The sequence below is a fragment of the Pristis pectinata genome, chromosome 4, assembly GCF_009764475.1.
Source record: "Pristis pectinata isolate sPriPec2 chromosome 4, sPriPec2.1.pri, whole genome shotgun sequence".
NCBI lineage: Eukaryota > Metazoa > Chordata > Chondrichthyes > Rhinopristiformes > Pristidae > Pristis > Pristis pectinata.
In genome coordinates this window covers 35,845,319-35,869,559 of record NC_067408.1, presented here as the reverse complement: position 1 = coordinate 35,869,559, position 24,241 = coordinate 35,845,319, and the positions used below count along the sequence as shown (strand labels likewise).

The following is a 24,241-nucleotide window of genomic DNA, read 5'->3' as shown; positions in this document are numbered from 1 at the left end:
ATGTATAGAAAACATGATAGAGGGAAAACTCATTACTAATCAAATGCAAAAACTACCCATTCACTGTTAAAATACATTTTATTCAGTTTGCTTACAGTGTGAAATATAAAAACAAACATATATAGTTACTTTATGGCAACACGATTTAGCAAAAAAAAAGTTTAATTTCATGATGTCCAGCAGTCAGATCACTAGAATGGATATTCAAAGACAGTCTCAATACTTTAAGAATGGTCCTTTTACTGTAATATATTCTTTTGCGAAACTGAATGGTATACAAGGACAACAGAAAAAAACTGGGCAACAGCATAATTGAAAAAAAGTCTCAAGATACATCCATCTTCTCCTGTAAAGCAGCAACCAAAGTAGCATATTCACTAGGATAAAAGCGTTTGTAAGAGTCAATTTTTTTCCTGATCTGATGGGGCGTGTCCTGGTAATAGTTCATCTCATCTCTTGCCATTGCCTAAGTGGAGAAAATGTAAAGCACATGCTCAATGGTTCTAAATTTAAAACAACACTTGAGGTTGTGATTCAGATCATTAGTATGTTCAAGTTAAAGCATTCACTTGCTGACCTTTACTGATTAAAGTGATCATAGCTACAGATTCAATAATGTCTAACAGTTGCAGAGTACAGAATATTGGTCAGAATTTGTGCAATCCATCCCTCCCCAAGTGTCCAAGGATAAGATTAAATGTACTGACAATAATTACTTCCCTCTCACAAGGGGAAGAATTACCTGTTACAACATTTTAGGTTGAGAAAATTTGGCTTACCAAAACATTTAATGCTTTTATTCCCCTAGCCTACTAACTAACTTCAAAGGCTCTTAATAAGTGTCTTTTTTTAAAATCCCTTCTACCTGGCAGGGATCTTCCCTCCAAAACACATTTTAACATTTGCCTTTTATTACTTCCCCATCTCATGCTATATAAAAAAAAATTAAATTCCCTGGTTGCTACAAAAACATTTTCTCTAAGCATGGATATGGGAGTGCAATTTCAAATTTAACCAATGCTTGCTGCAAGCTGATTTGAAGTTGCATCCTCCCATTACTTGCAAAGAAATTGTTTGGCTTTATTTAAACAGCTAGTTCATAACACTCAGCAAAAACTTATTCCAATTAGAAAGAGGGATCCCAGGAAAAAGATGAACAAATAAATCAAGAAAAATATTAAATAAAAGACTAGAGCATATAAAATGGCAAGGGCTAATGGTTGACCAGAGGACTGGAAGTTTTACAAGAGCCAGCAGCAAGAAACTAAAACGTTAACAAGGAGGGAGAAAAATGATTGATATTACTTGTCAATTTTCTCTCAAAGTCAAACAGCAAAGGCTTTAATGGATATACAAAAAGGAAGAATAGCCGGAGCAAGTGTGGGGTCCTTAGAGAGAGACACTGGGGAATTAATAGTGAGAAACAAGGAAATAGTAGATAAAGCAATACTTTGCATCAGTTTTCATGATGGAGGACACTACAAACATCCCAAAGATTTCTGACGAGCTAATTGCAAATAAAAGAGAAGAATTTGTAACAATTACTACCAAAAAGGAACAAGATATTAGCTCCGTCAGATTTTCTAAAGGCAGATCCCAATAGCCTGGACCCAAGGTTTTAAATGAAGTGGCTGCAGAAAGTGGAGCCATTGGTTGAGGTTTTTCGAAACACATTTCCAGGGAGGTACCATTGGAAAACAGCAAAATGTGACTCCGTTGCTTAAGAGAGGAAGATAAAGAGGAGGTAACAATAGGCCTGTTATTAGTTGTTGACAAGAAGCTTGAGTCCATAATAAAAGAAAAAAAGCCAGCCATTTAGAGAAACAATATAATCACACCTAGTCAACATGGATTTATGATAGGTTTGACATTTGCTATAGCATGTTGGCCAACATGCTACTTGCCTTCCTAACAACTTGCTGCACCTACCTGCTAACTTTTTGCAATTCATGTACAGTTGTACCTAGATTCCTCTGTACTTTGCTCATCTGCAATCCTTCTACCTTGGAATAATGATCTGCCTTTAGATTCCTCTTACCAAATGCATACCCTCACACTTTCCTACACTAAATTCCATTCTAATTGACGTTCTAGTGGCAGCAGGTTCTGCAACATGTTATAGTTAGGACAGATGTGAATCAAAGTTATACTGGTGTTCTCATTGATTTTTCCTTCTCACCCACAAACCTGCCCTGCCATTCACTATGATTGTGGCTGATCTTCCCTAGGCCCCCTTTCCCCTTTTCAGCCAGTTTCCATACCATCAATTCTTTGATCTTAAAAAAAATGTATCTACTTTTAAATACACCCTAAAGATCTAGTTCTAACAGTCCTCCGGGGTACACAATTCCAAAGGCTGTCCCCTAATCTTGTAACTACAAACCCCCTCATTCGAGATTCTCCAAAAAGTGGAAACATCTCAACATCTGCTCCATCATGCCCTCTTGGGATCTTGTATGTTTCAAAAAGATCACCCTCATTCTTTTCAACTCCAAAGAATATATATCTAGTTTGTATAGCTAGCTGTGACAGGACAACCATTTTATTGAAGGAATTGGCCTAGTGAATCTCTTTTAGACTGCTTCCAATGCCAGTATATCCTTTCTTAAATAAGGGGACCAAAATTGTGCACAGTGCTCCTTTTGGTGATAATCTTCCAATGCCAGTATATCCTTTTTTAAATAAGGGGACCAACATTGTGCACAGTGCTCCTTTTGGTGATAATCTTCCAATGCCAGTATATCCTTTCTTAAATAAGGGGACCAAAATTGTGCACAGTGCTCCTTTTGGTGATAATCTTACAAATTATTGACTATTAGAAGTATACACATTGAGAGTCTAATGGACATGAATGATAATTAACAGACAATTGTCAGGGACTCTGTTCAGCAATAAAAAAAATCACTAGCAAACATTTTTCTAGGATGGTTATCATATTTTAACAGGTGAGAACGAAAAGACAATGAGAACAAAATACAACTTAGACTCACTTCTGACTTAACTGCAAGATGTTGCAGAACCTGCAAACACTAGAAAAGATTGAGAACTGTTACACGCACAATTTTGTGTCTATAATTCAGGAATTCAGTTAATAAAACTTGAGAATGTTCCAAGCATTTGTGATGGAAAACACGTTAAGCGTTCTAATTATACAGTCAGAATGCAGCCAATAATAGTTTTAATGTTTATATTTGTAAAACAAAAGGTTAGATTTTCAGAGTAATTGTTATTAAAATAATCTTGCAATGAGTTTGCCGTATTATAAAACTAATTAAAAGCTACACTGTATGCTCATTTTTAAAAGTAATGCACTAATCAGGATAGTCAGATTCGCTCTGCCTATTGGAATACTTTTTCAGAAGTACGATACCTTGTAATTATCTTTATATTTCTCAATCATATGCCGTACATAGTCAATGAATTCTTTGGAAAGAGTGGACTTGGTTACTTCTGGGAGGCTTGCCTCTGCCTCTAGCTCTGTAGTGGAAAAAATGTGTTAACGATTGTACCTTACAAACATTTTATATTCACACATATGGGTGAATGACCTTGCTTGATTACAAGTGTCTAACAGAGCAACATTTACTGAATTTACCATGAATCCCAATACCAAAATAACATTTCCTTTGATTTCAGTTTTGCTCTCTGCTAATCATTACACATAAATCCCTACTAAGTCATCTTCAACGACTTGCAAAAGTTAAGACAGACAAAATGATATTGCTGATAAGGGTATCTAAAAATAAGGATATCCAAGAATGAAAATTTTGATAACGATACAAACCATCAATGACATATGGCTTAATAACAACCTGCTTTCCACCTGTTGAGGCCACTTTCATTTTCTGAAAAACAAATTAAACCATTATAACTTAATTTTGTTATAAAAGCATTTTAGCAAAATACTAACTCAAGACTAAAATGTTGGTCACGATCTTCCCCAAAATAATTCTCTCCCCTCCCACTTTGGGTAAAGAAATATTGCAGAATGTTTTGTTGAAACCTATTGTGCTGCTGTATTGTTAGTTATCCACATTGCTTACTGGACACAGTATGCTATGAGCATTAAAAGATGCAGTGTAACAGACCAAATATCAGCTCAAACATATTCTGCAGTGACCAAGTGAAAGGAAGTAATACTACTATATAATAAAAAAAATCAAGCACTCCACATCACCAACATTCACTGAATATTTCAATACGCTTTGGTGTAGCTAGAATAACTCAGCAATCATGAAAAGTAGATTTACACCACAAGGCAGATCATGAAGTTCGGGAGGGAGGGAAATCAATTGGATGGTCCATCTCATCATTATTGGAATCAGACCATTCTGTTTTCTGCAATTTTGAACAGGTCAAAGAAAGAAAAATAATTATTACTGTTCAATGGCCATCACTGGCTTCTACTATAATTCTCTACTATATGATTAATTCAGTGCATGTTAATTTGAGATCGACAATAAGTATTGGCATGCCAGTATGACCTAGAGGCCAAACCACTTCCTCCTAATTTTCAATGGTATTACCACTGCCAAGTTTCCCCATCAATATTTAAAGGGTCTATTATTTGAATCATGCATAATTGACCAAAAGTGCAGGAAAAGAGGCTAATTACTCTCAAAATTGGCAGTTTTGAAATCTCAAAGCTAAAGTTTAAGTCATTTGCTTGTGTAATCCAGCCACAACATTTAAGAAGTTTATCATTCAGGTCAACACCGTCAACTTGATTGGTACCGTCGCTATTTGAATTCGAATCCATCCCATCACTGATGCACTGCAAGTCCACCATCTTCAGGTAGCAATTTAGCATCCTTACTTCACTAGTAAAGAACTTCACAACTCCAGGAGAAGACAGAGGTAACAACGTCATTGGAACACTATATCCAAATTGTAGACTAAATAGAGTTGAACATGTCAATACATGGCAAAAGTTCTTAGTCGCCTAATAACAACATTTTGGGAGTACTGGCCATTAAAGGAGTTAGCCAATTGACAATGCTTAATAAATGCATCTTTGACAACATCTTCCACATCACAGAATTAAATCAGATTATTTTTCCAGCATCCTCTCCACTTACCAGTTAATCAAAGGAAACAGCTCGATTTGTGCTGTCATCTATATACAAGTGAATTTCAAGTATGTTTTAATAATCAAATTTTATGAACTATGTAAATTGATGAGTAAGTACAAAATAATTTAAGTGACAAAACAATGCAAGTTATACACAGGACATCATGAAATATTATCCTTAGTCTGTAGCTTTACAGAACACATATTATATCATAATAAGATTTTGGCATTAATACAGAACAACAGTAGCACATACCTCATTTTTCTTAATGGGAAGTGTGCGGTTTGGATCACACGCCAAACCCATTTCAGCTAGATTTTGAGCAACTGATTTCCTGTTGTTCCATGCATTTCTTATCTGTGTACTTTAAAACAAAATCAGGATTCAATTAAACATTATTGCTCGGTTAAACTTTCCTCCAAACTCATCACCTGTAAAACACTGGAACATCAAAGGAATAAGTGATACCCCTTTTTAAAGCCTTGCTACAAAATGTTTTTATTTAAAACACATTCCATACTCAAGTACCCTGCTCCCTAATTTATTAATTTAAAAGACCAATTACAAAATCAAAATAATGAAGATGCTGGAATAAAAACAAAATGTTGGACATGCTCAGTGGGCCAAGTAGGATCTATTTATCTCTGTCACAGATGAAGGAGCATTCATCAGTACTTGAACTCAAAGAGAGTTTAAAAATAACTCTTTATATGAAAAATAGAAAGAAAGAAAGAAAAAAAGGGGGAAAATCTGTGTAGACTGAAGATTAACTGACAAAAGTAATAGTGCATGACAGAAGAGGTTAAATAAACTGATGGATGGGTGTACCAGAAAAGGTGCTATAGGAACAGAATCATAATCTGAAATTGTTACTCAACAGTTCAAAGTTTTCAGAGAAACGGCAGCTTTCCACAATGCACATGTAAATACAAAAGTCCAGGACCTGCTAGCCACTCTTCAACCATCTTTTCTGAAATGCACTCCAATGTTAGTTTCCTCATGGAGTCCAGCAGTGGAGCACTAAGTTACAAAAACTGCTCTGGAAAATCACTTAAATGACCCACACCAACAGCATCTTCATTCATATGAAGATGAACAACTGCAAAGAATCCAAAAAAATGTGAAGAATAATTTACAATTTGGTAATGAGTAATCAGTTGCCCCATTAATAGGAAGGATGTGGAGGCTTTGGAGAGGGTGCAGAAGAGGTTTCTGTGGATGCTGCCTTGGATTAAAGGGCATGTGCTAAGGAGAGGCTGGACAAACTAGGGTTGTTTCCTCTGTAATGGCAGAGGCTGAGGGGAGACCTGATAGAAGCTTATAAACTTATGAGAGGTGTAGATAGAGTATACAGCTGGTATCTTTTTCCCAGGGTTGAAATTGCTAATACCAGAGGGCAAACATTTAAGGTGAGAGGGGGAAAAGTTCAAAAAGAGAAGTGCCAGATGTACAGAGGGATCTTGGGGTGCCAGTCCATTGCTCCCTGAAAGGAGCAATACAAGTAGATAGGGTGGTAAAATGGTGTACACCATGCTTGCCTTCATCCATCAGGGTGTTAAGTATAAAAGTAGGCAAGTCACGTTGCAGCTGAATAAAACTTTGGTCAGGCCACATTTGGAGTATTGGGTGCAGTTCTGGTCACTGCATTATAGGAAGGATGAAGAGACTCTGAAGAGGGTGCAGAAGAGGTGCACTCAGATGTTGCTAGACTCAAGGGTGTTAGCTACAAGGAGAAGTTGGGCAAACTTGGATTTTTGTTCTCTGGAGTGTCAGGGGCTGAGGGACGACCTGATCAAAGTATACAAAATTATGAGAGGCAGAGAGAGTAGATAATCAGAGTCTTTTTCCCAGGTTGGAAATGTCAAATACTAGAGGGGATAGCTTATGATGAGAGGGGGAAAGTTTGAAAAAGATTTACATGGCAAGTCTTTTCTTTTACATAGAGTGTGGTAGGTGTCTGGAACACACTGTCAAAGGAGGTAGTGGAAGCAGATATGAAAGTAATGCTTAAGAGGCATTTAGACAGGCAGGGAATTCATATATATATATATATACACACACATACACACACACACACCACGTGCAGGCAGACATACAGTTTAAACCGGCATCATGGTTGGCAATAGGCATCGTGGGCCAAAGGGCCTGTTCCTGTTCTCTACTGTTCCATGTTATATGGCATCCAAGGGCTTTAAATTTAAATTTTCTTTTAAAAAAACAACCTTAGTGATATTGACTACAAAACTGATGGATTATCATATATATCTGGTCCACTGATGTCCCTCAGGCTAGAAATATGCCATCCTACATAGTCTAATATATATTGGAATTGGTTTATTATTGTCACATGCACAGAGGTACAGTGAAAAACTTGTTTTGTGTGCCATCCATACAGATCATTTCATTACAACAGTGCATTGAGGTAGTACAATAACAGAATGCAAAATAAAGTGTTACAGTTACAGTGCAGGCAGACAATAAGGTGCAAGGCCATAACAAAGTAGATCGTGAGGTCAAGAGTCTATATACACACACACATATATACATACAGGTATGTGTGTAAGTGTGTGTGTGTGTGAGAGAGACTTGAGAGAGCAGCCATGTGGCTGACCCTTATATTTCCTCTGCAATGGCAAGGAGAACCACTCAGTCGGATCGTAAGCACCACGTTGGAACAGAATAAAGCAAAATATTGGGAGAGCCACCCAGCTTTGACCTAGGAACTGAAATCACACACCACAAAGTTCCTCCCAGCCCAGTCGATTCCTTCTTCTTCAGCCCTTTGCCTCTTCCACCTCAGACCTCCCAGCTTCTTCCCTTCATCCCCTTTCCCCCACCATCCACCTTCCAACTGCCAGCTTGTGTTCCTCCCCCCTCCCCTTTTATTCTGGCTTCCGCCCTCTTCCTTTCCAGTCCTGATGAAGGGTCTCGACCCGAAACGTCGACTGTTTATTTCCCTCCATGGATGCTGCCCGGCCTGCTGAGTTCCTCCAGCATTTGTGCGAGTGGACCTTACGAACCTTCTCACAGACACGTGGGGATCGGAAGAACTGTCTCACAGACCGCTCAGGCAACAGGCTGGCAGCCGTAGCCACAGAATCAGCCTTACTGGCCATTCTTATAATACCCGCGTCTGTCCCAGCCCAAAGGCACGGCAGACCCAGAGAAGATGGTGCACTGATGTAAAGACCAGGGGGTGCAGCCGCAATTCCATGTTCCCACCTGCCCCACGACGCCCAGGGAGTTAGATAAACTAAAAGCAACCACGTTTTGTTGACCGTCGGAGGTTTCCGTGTGAAGTTAGTTTAATGAGAAGGTCGCCGCACTGTAAAAGGACGGCGTGTCGCCCCGGCACTCACTCACTCACCACTCGATCCGAGGAGCCGCTTTCCTCGCCATCCTCCGCTTCAGCTTTTTCCGATTGCTCCTGTAGTCGAACTTCTTCCTCCTGGTTTTACCTTTGGCTTTCGGCATCTTGCAGCAAATCCCAGACCCGGAGACCGACCTCACTCCCTCAGCAACGCGGCCCAACCACCCTTCCACTCTGACCTCCGACCGACGTGGGCCGGACCGCCCACAAATGTCGGTATTAATTCCAGCGCCAAATCACTTATTCCACCCATATCGCAATACATAGCCAATGATCCTCCTAATATTTTTATTTATTTTTTGTTACATCGTAGTTACATAAATAAGACTGGCCCCGCCCTAAGGTGTGATTGGCAGTTTGAGGCGTCCAATCGGCGGCGAACTCGCCTGTCACTCCCCGCCTGACTTTGCTTCCAGGAGGCGAGGGACAATGTCGAAGCCGGTTTCTGTGGCCTCGGCGCTTGATTTAACGAAGCCTCCAGCCATCGAGGGCTTTACTCCCGTGCCCAAGCCCAGCGAGGAAGGGTTTCGGGACAAGTTTATCAGGAAGACGAAGGAGAATCCATTCGTGCCAATCGGTGAGCGGTTCAGCGCCTTGTGATGCTTCATCTTTCCCTGATTAGTCCTGTGGTGGAGCTTGTTCCTCCTGTCCCTCTGCACACGGGTGCTGCCGGGCTTGCTGAGTACCTCCAGCGCTGTTCCGCTTATTTTAGTTTTCGGTTTAAGAGGGGATCAAGCGACTGGGAAGTATATGTAGACTGCAGGAATTTAGTGCAAGTGATTGGGCCATGATTTTGGAGGGCTCCGATGATCCAGGTTTTAAAATTCATTGCGACATTATAGCATCTAAGCTATGGTATATGATCTGTAACCAGAATGGTGAATATTTAAAATGCTGCGCAGAAGACCAGGCAACTCAGCTGTCTTGACCTGGATGGGATTCAGTTACTCTTGTGTTATTGGATTGGACCTATCCCCGCTCGTAGAGAGTATTTTATCGCGTTCCTAACTTGAATCCATAATATAAAAGCTTTGGAAAGTCAAACTTACTGGAGGATATCCAATCTCTGATCTGCTCTTGTACATGTGTTTCTGGTTAACAGTGAACATCATGCTGCCAAGAGTTACTTTATCAAGAGGTGGATTGCTGTCTGACCTGAGTTCCTCCAGCATTTTGTGTGTGTTGTGGGTGGTTAAACCTTGTTAGTTTTGACTGATATTAAAATAGGAAATAATGTTCACGCTACACAATGGCTCTGGACACGGAATATGAGAGAAGTTGCAAGTGCAATCATGATAAAATCTTCACATCTAACCTTTTGATGGAGGTAATGTCATTGAAGTTAAAGTCAGTCGAGTTTATTGTCATATGCACAGGTACATGTATGCACAGCTGCAATGAAAGACTTGCAGCAGCATCACAGGCACGTAGCCTCTGGTTCACAAAAAAAACATAAACATAAATTATACAAGAAAGAACACAATTGGAATAAAAAGTCTTTTGCAGCGCAAAGTGGTGATAGTGTTGCTATACTGAGGTAGTGATTAGGGTTGTGCGGGTTGGTTCAAGAACTGACTGGTTGAAGGGAAGTAGCTGTTCTTGAACCTGGTGACATGGGACTTCAGGCTTCTGTACCTCCTGCCTGATGGTAGCTGCAAGAAGATGGCATGCCCCAGATGATGGGGGGGTCTTTGATGATAGATGTTGCCTTCTTGAGGCAGCACCTCATGTAGATACTACTGATGGTGAGGAAGCCAGTGTCCTAAGGAACTTCTATAATTAAATGTTATCATTTGGAAGGGCAGGAGCCTGAGTATTAATCCAGGAGAATTTACCCCTTTATTTTCATTGACTTCAATTTTACTTGATGCCACATACTGTAAAATGATGCCTTGGTTTCAAGGGAACTTGGTTTTTTTTCAGATCTAGAATTCTGTTTGCCCACATTTAGACCCAATCTACAGTATGGTCTGGAGATTAATGGTTCTGGCAAAACACAAATTTTGTATCAGTTCATAGCATTATTAATGACACCTTCCACCACATTGAGTACAGACTGGGGTGCTGCTTGGCAGGATAACTTGGCGTTTAATCGAAGAAAATGCACAATGTAGGGAGCCAGTCAGCCCATTATGTCTTTGCTGGTCAAACAAAAAACTCTAGTCTAACTGCTCCTTCCGGTCCTGCACATCATGGCTTTTCAAGTACACATACAAGAACTTTTTAAACATTGAGGCTTTAAGGTCGCTGTAAGTAAAATATGTCCTTAATTGATCTTCAAGATCTCTCTGTTCCTCCACACCACTCTCTTTGTGTATGCTGAGCCTCATTATAGCTCTCCAATTGCATCTCTGTACCTTGTACTTTACTGTATTAGAGTCCATTAGCAATTTTCTGATTCTCGAACCAGAGTATCAATTATCTTCCTTGACACTGTCAACCAAAAGCCAATTTTTTGCAAACTTTAATGATGCCACTGAGATACAGTCATAATCATTTAATAAACATTACAAAAAAATGAGGAGCTAAGCACTGAGGAGTCCTCCTGGTAACAGCCTTCTAGTTGTAAAAACACCTACCAACCATTGCCCTTTCTGCTACTGAGACTATTTTTGATCCAATATGCCACTTTCCCTTTTATTTTATCAGCTTGCCTGCCATGCAGGACCTTGTCAAAAACTTCGCCAAATTCTATGTGGATTTGCATGAAAGGCACTGCCTTCAGACCCTCCTTGTCACCTCTCAAATAATTCAAATCGAGTTTCCCTAAACAAATCTATGCTGGCAATTCCTGATTAATCTGTGCCTTTCTCAATTGCCTACTACTGAAGTTGAACTAACTGGCTGGTAATTACTGGTTTATCCCTACCTCCCTTTTCCATGAAAAAAATCAAGATGCTGGAGGAACTCGGCAGGCCAGGCAGCATCTGTGGAGAATAACAGTCAATATTTCAAGTCAGGACCCTTCTTCAGGACTGAAGATAGGAAAAGGGGAAGACCAACATGTATTGGGGGGGGGGGGGGGGAGCACCAGGTGTACAAAAGAGGGGAGGTGGGTGGGCACAAGGTGGTAATAGGTAGATGCAGGTAAGAGATAGTGATAGGCAGATATGGGGAGGAGGGGAGAGCAGATCCACAGGGGATGGGTCAAAGGTATGGAAGCAGGCGGTATGGGGGGAGGGGAAGAGAGGAAGAAGAGTGGAAAAAAAATGGCGAGGAGGAGAGAGGAAGGCTAAGAAAGGGAATAAAAGAAGAGGCAAGGTGGTCGTGGGGGGGTGGGGGGGTTGGTTTACTTAAAGTGGGAGAGTTCAATGTTCATGCCGTTAGGCTGTAAGGTCCCAAGATGGAAAATGAGGTGCTGTTCCTCCAGTTTGCATTTGGACTTCTGGCAGTGGAGGAGGCCGAGGACTGACATGTCAGTGATGGACTGGGAGGGGGAGTTGAAATGACTGGCAACTGAGAGATGGAGATCGCAGTTACTGAGTGTAGGTGTTCTGTGAAACAGTCACCTAGACTGTATTTGGTGTTGCCAAATGCAGCAGATGATATTAGGGGAGCTGCAGGTAAATCTCTGCCTCACCTGAAAGGACTATTTGGGTACCTGGATGGAGGTGGTGTAGGGCAGGTGCTACACCTATGGTGGGGGCAGTGGAAAGTCCCCGAGGTGGGAGTGGGATGGGTGGGGAGGGAGGAGTGAACTAGGGACTTGTGGAGGGAGCGGTCCCTGCGAAAAGCTGAAAGGAGGGGGGAGGGGAAAATATGCTTGGTGGTGGGGTCCCTTTGGAGGTGGCGGAGAATGATGTGTTGGATATGTAGGCTGGTAGGATGAAATGTGAGGACAAGGGGGACCCTATCCCTGTTGAGTTTGGGAGGGGTGGGGGTGAGAGCAGAGGTGTGCGAAATGGCAGAGATGTGGTTGTGAGCTCTCTTGACCATAGTAGGGAGTAAGCCACAGTTAGTAAAGAAGTTTGACATCATGGATGTCCCGGAGTGAAAAGCCTCATCATGGGAGCAGATGCGGTGGAGGTGGAGAAATTGAGAGAAAGGTGTAGTGTCCTTGCAAGAGACAGGGTGAGAGGAGCCGTAATCAAGATAGCTGTGGGTGTCAGTGGGTTTGTAGAAGATGTCGGTGGATAAGGAATCTCCTGAGATGAGATTGAGAGATCAAGATAGGAGAGAGAGGTATCAGTGATAGTCCAAGTGAATTGGAGAACCAGGTAAAAATTAGTGGTGAAATTTATGAAACTGTTGAGTTCCACATGGATGCAAGAGGTGGCACCAATGCAGTTGTCGATATAGTGGAGAAAGAGTTGAGGACTGGGGCCAGAGTAGGCTTGGAACAGAGACTGTTCAATGTAGCCAACGAAGAGGCAGGCATAGCTGGGGCCCTTGCAAGTGCCTATGGCTATACCCCTTGGTCTGTAGAAAGTGAGAGGAATTGAAAGAGAAGTTGTTTAGAGTGAGGACAAGTTCAGCCAGACCGAGGAGAGTGTTAGTGGAAGGGGACTGGTTCTGTCTCTGGTTGAGAAAGAAGCAGAGGGCGGTGAGGTCGTCATGATGGGGAATGGAGGTATATAGGGATCTTCCATTCTTCTGGCACCCCTTCCATAGCTAGAGAGGATTGGAAAAATGAGTTGGCCAGGTATGAATGATGTGTGATTCGGAACCTACAAGTGGTGATATTTCCTTGCATATGTGGGTGTTGGCCTCCTTGGTGGGGGTATTGTTTTGGAAGGTCTTATTGGAGAAGCCTGGGCAAGTAACCGCAGTGTATTTTGTGGATAATGCACATGCAGCCACAGTACACTGGTTGTGGAGGGAATGAATATTTAGGTTAGTTGATGGGGTGCCAACCAAACAGGGGTGCTTTGTTCTCACTGATGATGAGCTTCTTGAGGGTTGTTGACTGCTTTAACCCAGATGGTTTTGAACTTCAACAATTACCTCAGTGACTGTAGTTGTAACAAGCGGTGTCACCCTTCTGATCTGTGACCTACAGATAGTGGGCAGGCTTTGGATGTCAGGATGTTTTGATAACAACTTTTAAGAGGCATTTAGACAAGACACCTGACCAGGCAGGTAGGTAATATGGGAATACGAAACATTTGCGGGCCCATGGATGGGAAAGGTTTAGAGGAATATGGGCCGAATGCAGGCAAATGTGATTAGCTTAGAAAGGCATCTTGGTCAGAATGGATGAGTTGAGCCAAAGGGCCTGTTTCTGTGCTGTATAACTCTATGGGCTTGGGCATGATGGACTGATGGCTGGCTCCTGTGTCATAAATTTTCTGATTTTTTTTTTTCCAGTGCTCCTAAATGCCTTATTCATGCCTTGATATCAAATACATTCATTTTTACCTCGCCTCTGGAATGCAGCCCCTCTCTCCATGTTTGGACCAAGACTGTTCAACAGCCAAGTGATCTTAGAAAAATGTACTTTATAGCGAGTAAATGCTGCTTGATATTACTTTCGATGCCCCCTTCTCTCACTTTGAGTAGATGGATTGGGAAATATTTTTGACAACATCGATTTTGTCTTTGACTTTGATTTAGCTGCTTTTTGTGGATAGGACATAGAATGACAATTTTCCATTCTGCCAGTAGATGGCAGTAACTGTAGTGGAATAGCTTAGCCAGAGGCATGGCTAGTTCTGGAATGCAAGTTTTCAAATCTATGACCAGGATGTTGTTTGGTCCTGCAGCTTTTGCTGGAAGTAGTGCTCTCAGCCATTTTGATATTGTGTAGAATAAATTGAGATGGCTGAAGATTGGCTTTTTTTTTTGGAGGAAATTTTCTTTGGGGCAGCATGGTAGCGTAGCGGTTAGTGTAATGCTATTACAGCGCCAGCGAATCCGGTTCAATTCCCGCTGCTGTCTGTAAGGAGTTTATGTTCTCCCTGTGACTGTGTGGGTTTCCTCCCGATGCTCCGGTTTCCTCCCACATTCCAAAGATGTATGGGTTAGTAGGTTAACGTGGGTGTAATTGGGCGGCGCGGGCTCGTTGGCTAGAAGGGACTGTTACCGTGCTGTATAAATAAAGTTTTAAAAAAAGAAATCTCAAAGATGTGATTTTAACTTCCCTAATATTGACTGGGACTGCCATAGTGCTAAGGACTTGGATGGGATGAAGTTTGTTAAGTGTATCCAGGAAAGTTTCCTCAAGCAATATGTAGAAGGCCCTATAGAGAGGGGGGCAACACTCAATTTCCTATTGGGAAATGAGGCAGGGTGAGTGACTGATGTCAGTAGGGGAGGAGTTTGGGACCAGTGACCATAATTCTATTAGTTTCAAAATAGTTACGTAAAATGATAAGACTGGTCCTCAAGATAAAGTCCTAAATTAGGACAAGGCTAATTGTGTTGGCATTAGACAGGACCTTGCAGAAGTTGATTAGGAGAGGCTGTGTGCAAGTAAAGGGACTTCTGGCAAGTGGGGGTTTTTAACAGTGAGATGGGGAGAGTTCAGAGTGAAGGGCAAGGCTGAAAGGATTAGGGAACCCTGATTCACGAGGTATATTGAGGCTCTTGTCAGGAAAAAGGAGGCATATATCAGGTTTAGGCAGCAGAGATCAAGCAAATCCCTTGATTACAAGGGATGGAGGAGTAGACGAGGGAAATCAGGAGGGCAAAATTAGGACATGAGATAGCTTTGGCAGATAAGGTGAAGGAGAATCCTAAGAGATTCTACTAACATATAAGAGTTAAAGGGTAACAAGGGAGAAAATAGGGCTCCTTAAGGATCAATGTGGTTATCTGTGTGTGGAGTCACAAGACATGGGTGAGGTTTTAAATGAAAATTTCTTGTCTGTATTTACCGTGGGGTAGGTCATGGAAGCTAGGGAATTCAGGGAAGGGAATAGTGATGTCTTGAAACATATCCACATTATAAAAGAGATGTTGGCGCGCAAAAGTAGATACACCTGCTCGGGACCTGAGGATTTATCTTTGGACATTGTGGGAGGGCAAGGAAGCTGGGGCCCTGTCAGAGAGATTTGTATTATCATTGGCCATGGCTGTGGTACTGGAAGACTTGAGGGTGGCTAATGTTGTGTCTTTATTTAAAAAGGGCTGCAAGGATAAGCCAGGGAACTATAGGCTATTGGGTCTAACAACAGTGGTGGGAAAGTTACTGGAGGGTATTCTGAGAGACAGGATCTACCTGCATTTGGAAAGGCAAGACTGATTAGGGATTGTCAGCATGGCTTTATGCATGGGATATCGTGTCTGACGAATTTGATTTTGAGTTTTTTGAAGAGGTGACCAAGAGTATTGATGAGGACAGGGTGGTAGATGTTATCTCCACTTAGCTCAGTAACAAAACAATCTAGAAAACTTGCACGCAAAATTACAGATATGCTAAATCTAAGGATGTGCACTGCACTTTTAGTTTTAAATAAAAAACACCCATTGCTTCAACACTCTTGTAATGGGGGAAAATTGCACATTTGACTTTTAAATTCACTTTAAATTTGCCAGTTGGATACAAAGTTGGCTTGGTGGTAGGGGTCAGAGGGTGGTAATGGAGGTTTGTTTTTCAGATTGGAGGTCTGTGACCAGCGGTGTGCCACAGGGATTGGTGCCGGGTCCACTGTTGTTCGTTACCTTTATTAACGATCTGGATGAGAATGTAGTTGGCATGGTTAGTAACTTTGCGAATATCACCAAAATTAGTGGTATAGTGGACAGTAATGAAGCTTATTTAAGATTATAACAGGATCTAGAATAACTGGGAAAGTGAGCCACCAAATGGCAGATTGAATTTAACTCAGACAAGTGCATAGTGGTGCACTTTGGGAAGTTAAACCAGGGCAGGACTCTGCACAGTAAATGGTAGGACTCTGGAGAGTGTTGTAGAACAGAGTGACCTAGGGGTACAAGTACATAGTTCCTTGAAAGTGGTGAAAAAGGCATTTGGCACAATTGCCTTCATCGCTCAGGACATTGAGTATCAGAGTTGGGACCTCATGTTACAACTGTACAAGATGTTGGTGAGATGACACTTGGAGTACTGTGTGCAGTTCTAGTTGCCCAGCCTTTGGAAGGATGTCATTAATCTAGAAAGGGCGCAGAAAAGACTGGAGGGGCTTGAATTATGAGAGACTAGATAGGCTGGGGCTTTTTCTCTGGAGCGTAGGATGCTGAAGGATGACTTTACAGATGTATATAAAATCATGAAGGGCATAGATAGGGTGAATGGTTACAATCTTTTTTCCAGGATAGGAGAATCTAAAACTAGAGGGCATAGATTTAAGGTGAGAGGGGGGAAAAATTTGAAGGGGATGCGAGGAGCAACTTTTTCACACGGAGGGTTGTGGGTATTTTTTTTTATTTACAGCGTGGTAACAGGCCCTTCCGGCCCAATGAGTCCGCACCGCGCATTTTCTAAACCCAAATTAACCTACCCGTACGTCTTTGGAATGTGGGAGGAAACCCACGCAGACATGGGAGAATGTACAAACTCCTTACAGACAGCGACGGAAATTGAACCCCGATCGCTGGCGCTGTAATAGCATTGCGCTAACTGCTATGCTACTGTGCCATATGTGGAATGAGCTTCCAGAGGAAGTGGTAGAGGCAGGTACAACTATAATTTTAAAAAGGTAACTTGGTTGGCATGGACAAATTGGGCCGAAAGGCCTGTTTCCAAAGTGGATAATCTATCTTAGCTCCCCCCATGTCATAATTCAATGACTCTATGACGTGGGAAAAGCTAAGATAAATCATCCACTTAGCCCCTCTGGCTGAACAGAGCTGCTAACTCTTCACTGGTACAAATGCCAGTCAACTTGGCTTCTCTTAGGGGCATAAAGTAATCCAGATGCCTGGACTAATGATTTAGAGATATTCAAATTCTACCATAGCAACAGAGGAATATTAAATTCAGTGTATTAAAGACGAGAAGCTAGTTTCAGTAATCATAATCATGTTACTGGTCACTAATCACATCAACCTCCTAGCTGAACATGATGGTGGCTGTGGAAGATCTATGATGAGCACCAACTGATCTGCATGATTCATACTCCTGGAAAACTACCACCTTTATGTTCAACTGAGGACAACGTGGCCACTGTTACCTGCACCAAAATGGTATACCGAAGGAGATGCATTAGCACTTCTGCTCTTTACACAAATGACCAGCCAATCCATTTTAACAGTGTAGCTTTATGTTCACTGGCATGGCAATAGTTGTGCATGTAGAAAACCTTGTCCAATTAAAATACAATATAATAGTTGCAGTAGACGAGCTGGATGACAACCATGCTGTTAGTCAACTTAAACCCTAGTAAAGAACAAATCAGCCTCTTCCACTGTGCAATTGTGCTAAAAGTAATAAGTTAAACATTAACTGGAGTGGTTTTCATCTTGCTTACTGCGCAAACCCAATTTATTTCACAGTAACCCTGAATTGTACCTCTTACAACTTTGTGCTTGAAAAACATCATGCAGGAGCTCACACAGCCATAATTAGTATCTCTGTGCTCACCTCATGTTATCCCAGTTCTAATATACTTTCCAATATATAGTCATTCTGCCTGTGCAAAAAAAGTCAACAGACTGCAGATTTATCACTGGCTGCTTATTGGCAATGAACATCAACAGCTTGTGCAACCTAACTGGAAACCCCCAACTATTTGGAGAGCCATGGCCAGCTAAGGAGAAAGGAAATGCCACACTGACTATACCAATATGCTCAAATTAATGCAGAAAAATGCCAAGTTGCACAATAACATATAGCCAAAATTACAGCTCCAATCACTCGTGTTGTCACAAGTGTGACTTGCAGACCTTGACATGGGGTCAGTATGGGCATTAGGATGAATGAACAGCTTCCTGCTGGACAGAGAAGTGAATTGCATAAAAGACATTCAACCTTCAATTTCTCCACCATCCTCAGCCTTAGCTTTGTCTGCCCTGTCTGTAGAATATGGATACTCCCAAATGCTCTCTCAAATCTTTGACCAAGGTTTGAATGCTATCCTTGTAGCTACTAACTTTTTTTTCATTTTATTTACTAATAATTGTTAAGTGACAGAAGTTTGTCTAAGTTACTGCTTTTGAATTGGTGAGGCTACACCTCAACTTGAATTATTTAAAACATTGAGTTAAGTAGTAAAAACATTATAATGGTGTGAAAAACTATTGTTGCTGAAATAAAAGTGGAATGAGGCATGTTGTTCAAAATGGAAGGCTCTGCATAGTTCTTGGAGGATTTCTATTGTGTTTGTGATTTTGCTTTTTAATTCAGATGTGATCTCACTAATGCCCTATATAAGTGAAGCATAATCTTCATATTTTTGTATTCAATTTTTTAAATTAACAGTAACTTAATTTGCCTTTTGAGAATCATGCACGAGACAAACAGACTCCTCTGCAGTCTCACACCATTTAGATAAAACCTTTTCTATTTTTTCTGCCTAGTCAATTTCACACTTTCATACATTATACTCCATTTGCCACATCTTTGCCCAATCAACATGTCAATATCCTTTTGTGGCTTTGTGTCCTCTTCACAATTTACTTTCCTACCTTATCTGTGTGTAATCAGCAAATTCAGCATCTATATTCATGTGTTCACCCAAGCTATTTACATTTAAAAGTTATGAGTCCTTATGGCGCACTACACTTTACATATCACCATCCAGGGAATAAAAACATTTACGACATACTGTACTACATACTACATACTCTTGGCCAGCCATCTATCTCCTATGCCTGAAGCTTTCATTACCCACAATAACCTTTGATGTGACACCTTTACAAATACTTTATTGGAAATTTCAGCATAGTGTATCTGCCAGTTCCTCTTTATCCACAGCACATTATTATTAAAGGTGGTATCTATTGCTGCTGCTTTTTAGTATCAGGCTCCACCAGGAATAGAAACAACTTGATTTCTACAAATTAATGGGACACTTTTCACATGCGTGCAATTCCCAGTAATTGAAAACAAAACCTCAAATGCTCCTTAACAATAGTTATGAGTCTTAAATTGTTTCTTTTTCTTTTGTAGGAATGCTAGGTACAGCAGGTGCCCTTACCTATGGTTTGATCGCTTTTAAACATGGCAAGACTCGGCAGTCTCAGCTGTTAATGCGAGCGCGAATCTTTGCCCAAGGTTTCACTGTTGCTGCTATCCTGGTGGGTGTCGTAACTACTGCAATGAAGCGCAAGGAAAAGTGAATTTCTAACCTATGAACAGAATCAACTGACAATGTTGGAAGCTTGTATTCTTTGCATTTAAAATGTGTGATTGTAACTTGCCATAAAAAAATTAAACTATATAGTGATAATTTTAAATACATTTCCAGTAGAAAATGTTACTATGAGCATTGTTTTCTGCATTATCATTTCAAAGTTCTATGATAAAAGATGTTGTTTCTTTTTTTTTAAAAAAAGTGGCTCTCCATAAAGCCAGGATTAAATCTTGTTTCACATTTACCTCCCTGCCAGTCCCCCATCTTAATTGTACTCTTGCCCTACACAATTTAGACTATTCCTCAAGCAATAATCCTCCTGTTCTTCATTGCTAATCACCATTTGCTGTTTGTTGCTCTGGATTCCAGCATCTAAAGTCTCTTGTGTCAGCATTTGCTGTTTGATGGGCCCCTTTTTCACCTTTTTCTCAGCAGGAATGGATATCATGCCTATATATATATATATATATGCTGCCTTTTAAAAACCTGAATAGTTCAACTTATAAATGCCATACTAGGAAGTACATAATCAAACCAATAGTGCTAGATTAAAGCATTTAAGATTGTGCTCAGCCAGAATACCACTATCTTTTAAGATAGCATGGTGTAGCGGCTGCTACCGCGATGTGAAAGCAAGACACTAGTCAGTGGGCTGCAGAACAAAAACTGATTTATTTTCCCGCCTTGCACGGACCTTTGAAGAGGAACGGTTCCCACCCACCGAAAACAGAAATGACGTATGCACTACGTCATCAAACCTTTCCCGTGTGCGGGTTCTCCCCGTCACTCGGGGAAGATGAAGGCCCAACGCCATCTTGGGCCTCGCCGCTCCGACGACGCGTGACCCGACTACCAAGCTGGTTCGTTTGCTCGGACGGTGAGTCAGTACAATGGTAAATTTTAGCAAATAATGTTCACTTCCATTTCCTGAAATGGGCACTTTTCTGAATTTGCCATTAATTTTATTTTCAATGTAATACTTCTTTGTTTTAAATTTACTGTCTTGCACACTTTGTCACAGTCAAGTGTAACTTTTGACATATGTAGTAGAGACTTTGAAGACTCCAAAGGAATGAAATTAGGGAGAACGTTAGTTTAAATATTTTCTTGTTCTCCAAAATAATGTTATCTGAATGTAACATTAGGCAATAGCTTTTCCTTTAGGATTAAATAAAGGGTAGACAAAGTAACTGTAATTTGACTTTTATATGCCCTGCTCTTTGACTTGCTGCTGTTACTCAGACAATCCATTTAAAGTCTGTAGATTATTGCCTGTTTATAATTGGCCATGAAAGAGATGTAGTAAAAAGTACTCTTACATGTTTAAGTTCACGTCTTATAAAGGAATAGTAATTATCAAGTTTCCTAAGTCACATAGCATTAAGTGGCAATGATCATGGGTGTGAGAGGTGCTGTCAAAATAGTTTTGGTGAGTTGCTGCAGTGGATCTTGTAAATGGTACATACTGTACTGAAGCCAAGATGCAACAGTAGTGAAGATTCAGGGTGGTAGCTAGGGTGCCAATTACATCAACTTTGTCATACATAACATTGAGCTGCTTGTAGGTTCTACATGCATCCAGTCAAGTGGAGAGCATTTAGTTATACATCTAGTTGTTTACAAGGCTCAAGTTTCACAGTGCAGCATGAAAAGCACCTCATTTTTAAGAGGTACTACTTGCCCTTCTCATCAACAGCTGCAACGAATCACAGTGTAAACATACCTTTTTGGAACAAAAATGTGGTAGCAAATAATCCATATTATCAGAATAGGGGAAAAAAACATACTTTTGGCACGCGAACTAGACTACGTATTGAACTGTGACTGCTCATTTACTGTATAATGGTGCAATTTTGATATCACAACCAGATCACTTGAACTACAAAAATAAATCTCTGCACACATGCATAAAACTGCTAAACTTGTTTGAATGCATTGATAGAATGTTTTCAAGTGGAACCTTCAATAATTCTTTGAGTAAGAACATTTTAATTTGGCAATATTCCAGAACCTTCTGATTCTTTGGATGTACCCGAATGCACTTCGATACCCCCACTAGTTACTAGATGGTACAAGGTGAAGTTGCCTCCTGATCCAAAGTGAAATTTAGATTTTCTTTTGGTTTTGTCATCTTGAACACAGTTCATGTGCTGAAATGTCCTTAAAATTCAATGACTTATTGTTGTGCTTCATAAATCTCAAAAAAGGTCATGCTAAAAAGCAGTTGATTAGTCAGTTTACTTCAATTTAGAGTAAACTAGCTACTATACCTGGTGTTGCTCAGGTTACTAGGCTGGCAGCCATGATGTTTGCATTTATTTCCATGCAATTGGGTTAGTGCATTTATTGTAATTAAAATACAATCTAAATATGTAATTATTCTCTGAATAACAAATAGAAGTTAAAATTATGTAGTCTAACTAAAGTTAGCTACACATGCACACAAAAAATACAAAAATTATACTTAATATAGTTCTGTTTAATTAGGTATGTACCTGAGCAGAGTGTGTAAAGTTTTTGATTTATGTTTAAGTGCTTTGGAATACACTATATTTCTTTCTTTTGAAACCAGTGTAAAAATATAGACTATTTTTATCTCCAGCTCTGGAGCAAACAAAATATAGCTGACCATGGGAGAATCATTGAGTTTTGTGCCAACAACTGTTAGTGAGTGCCTTTGTGCCTTGTTAGTACTCAGCACAACTAAGTTGAACAGGGAACTGAAGTCACTTGAATTGAAAATGTAGATTAGATGGGACAATTGGTATTGGAGGATGAAGACATTTTCCCCAACAGCATTACCAGTCATTATTGTAGCTTTAACTACATGTGGTAGTAATTTTTGAACTGATAATATTGTGTAGTTACGTAGTATTGATGGATCCAAATTCCTAAGTAGTATGATTGGAGCTCCTTTTAATTCAACAGGGAAATGTACAGCCTCAATGTTTGTCACACTGGCAATAGATTTACATTGTACAAGTTGTCCAGGAAGCTTTGAAAGGAGGTCATGGTCTGCACTGCATCAATTTTTGGTGTGAAACTTGCTCTTTCATGAAACTATTGGTAATTCAAATAGTGTTGAGTAACATTTGGAAAAACAGCTTGCATCAGATTGTAAAGCTATGCAACAATTTGTCCCAGGTTTTTCATTGAAATCATTCTTATTGAGTCTTTGTGTTTAATTAACCCATTTATTCATTTAGGTAAATTTGAAGCAAATGGATCAGCTGTCAAATGTACTCATTTAATATTTTCCCAAATATATGATGCTTTAATAAAGACATTCAAATTCATCTGCTTTAGTACCTTGTGGAATTACTGGTAGCATTTGAAGAAAATCTCCAGCTAGCACTAAAGTAACATCTCCCATTAATCTATTGTTTAAAATCTTGCAGTATTCAATTAAATGCTTCAGTGGCTGTTTTGTGAGCTATTTGTTCCACACAATAAGTTTAAAATCTTTTGGAGTATGTTCCTTTGCAGCAGTTCCCTAACCAATATTACATCAGTCTCCACATTTGTCAACTTTAAAGGGAATTTAAAAGTGAAATGTGCGGTTTTGCCCTGTTACAAGAGTGTTGAAGCAATTTTTTTTGAAAAAACTAAAAGTGTAGTACACATCCTTGGGTTTAGCATAATGTGCATGCAAAAGTTCAGATTTCTAGCATATTTTGCTACTGAGCCAAGTGCAGGAATCAGATATTCTATTTTGTTATATTGGCCATACACAGGTTATGAACAGCTGACTTATGGACATCCATATGAATGACCTCTCAATGTTAAATTCATAAATCTGACATAAAAACAAATGTGTTCATATGAATAGTGTCCTGTCTCCACTTTTAATAATCATTCTTTCTTATGAGTCTTGTGCTTTTGATGTCTTTCATTACAATACTGTGGAGTGATAATGATGTGTGTATTTTCTAATATGCACAAAGTCAACTTATGGATGTCAGTAAAAAAAATGGAACTAGTTTGTTTCAGAGGGATAGCCTGTATAGCTCTAGATATTTGAAAGTTGTATGAATGTGAGGATTTAAAATCTGCTACTTTTTCCCTGAAGCAAAACCATTGCTTCAACACCTTTGGATTTGTACTCTCACTTTTTGTTAATGTCTTACATGTATAGTAATCTTAGTGCATTTTTATAAAATGACATCCTCACCAATGCCTCTTTCCTTAGCCAAACAAGGACCATTCATTTTTGTTTTAAAACTTATCCATTTGTTGAGCTCCATTTCCTTCCTACCTTATTCTAGAATTATTTTCCTCCCTGTGCCTCTTGGCACTATTGATGGAAGCTAGTTTTTGGTCCAGAGACAAAAGAGACTGCAGATGCTGGCATCGGGAGCAACACAAGATGTTGGAGGAACTCAATGGGTCAGGCAGCATCCAAGGAGGAAAATAAAGTTGATGAGATGTCCAGATGAAGAGTGATGACCTGAAAAGTTGACTGTCCATTTTCCTCCAAAGATGCTGCCTGAGCTGTTGAATTCCTCCAACATCTCATATGTTGCTTTAGTCAATCCCATGCTGCTTGTTCAATATCCAGTCCTGCAGGTTGCAATTTGTGGTTAAATAGCAGGGAAACAACACCA

General features: G+C 40.2%; 2 protein-coding genes across 2 annotated transcripts; one reads left to right on the top strand and one right to left on the bottom strand.

The window, feature by feature from the left end:
- Positions 1 to 59: 59 nt before the first annotated feature.
- nop16 (NOP16 nucleolar protein homolog (yeast)) lies at positions 60 to 8,615 on the bottom strand. Its single transcript, XM_052013991.1, has 5 exons — positions 8,440 to 8,615; positions 5,328 to 5,436; positions 3,785 to 3,845; positions 3,371 to 3,477; positions 60 to 466 (listed from the first exon to the last, which is right to left on the bottom strand). The coding sequence occupies exons 1-5, from the start codon at positions 8,544 to 8,546 to the stop codon at positions 326 to 328; spliced, it is 525 nt and encodes a 174-aa protein (XP_051869951.1). The 5' UTR covers positions 8,547 to 8,615; the 3' UTR covers positions 60 to 325.
- A 205-nt stretch (positions 8,616 to 8,820) lies between these two features.
- On the top strand, positions 8,821 to 22,933 carry higd2a (HIG1 hypoxia inducible domain family, member 2A). The gene is made up of 2 exons (XM_052015170.1): positions 8,821 to 9,019; positions 19,454 to 22,933. Exons 1-2 carry the CDS (start codon positions 8,872 to 8,874, stop codon positions 19,621 to 19,623), a joined length of 318 nt encoding a protein of 105 aa, XP_051871130.1. The 5' UTR covers positions 8,821 to 8,871; the 3' UTR covers positions 19,624 to 22,933.
- The last annotated feature ends 1,308 nt before the right edge of the window (positions 22,934 to 24,241 follow it).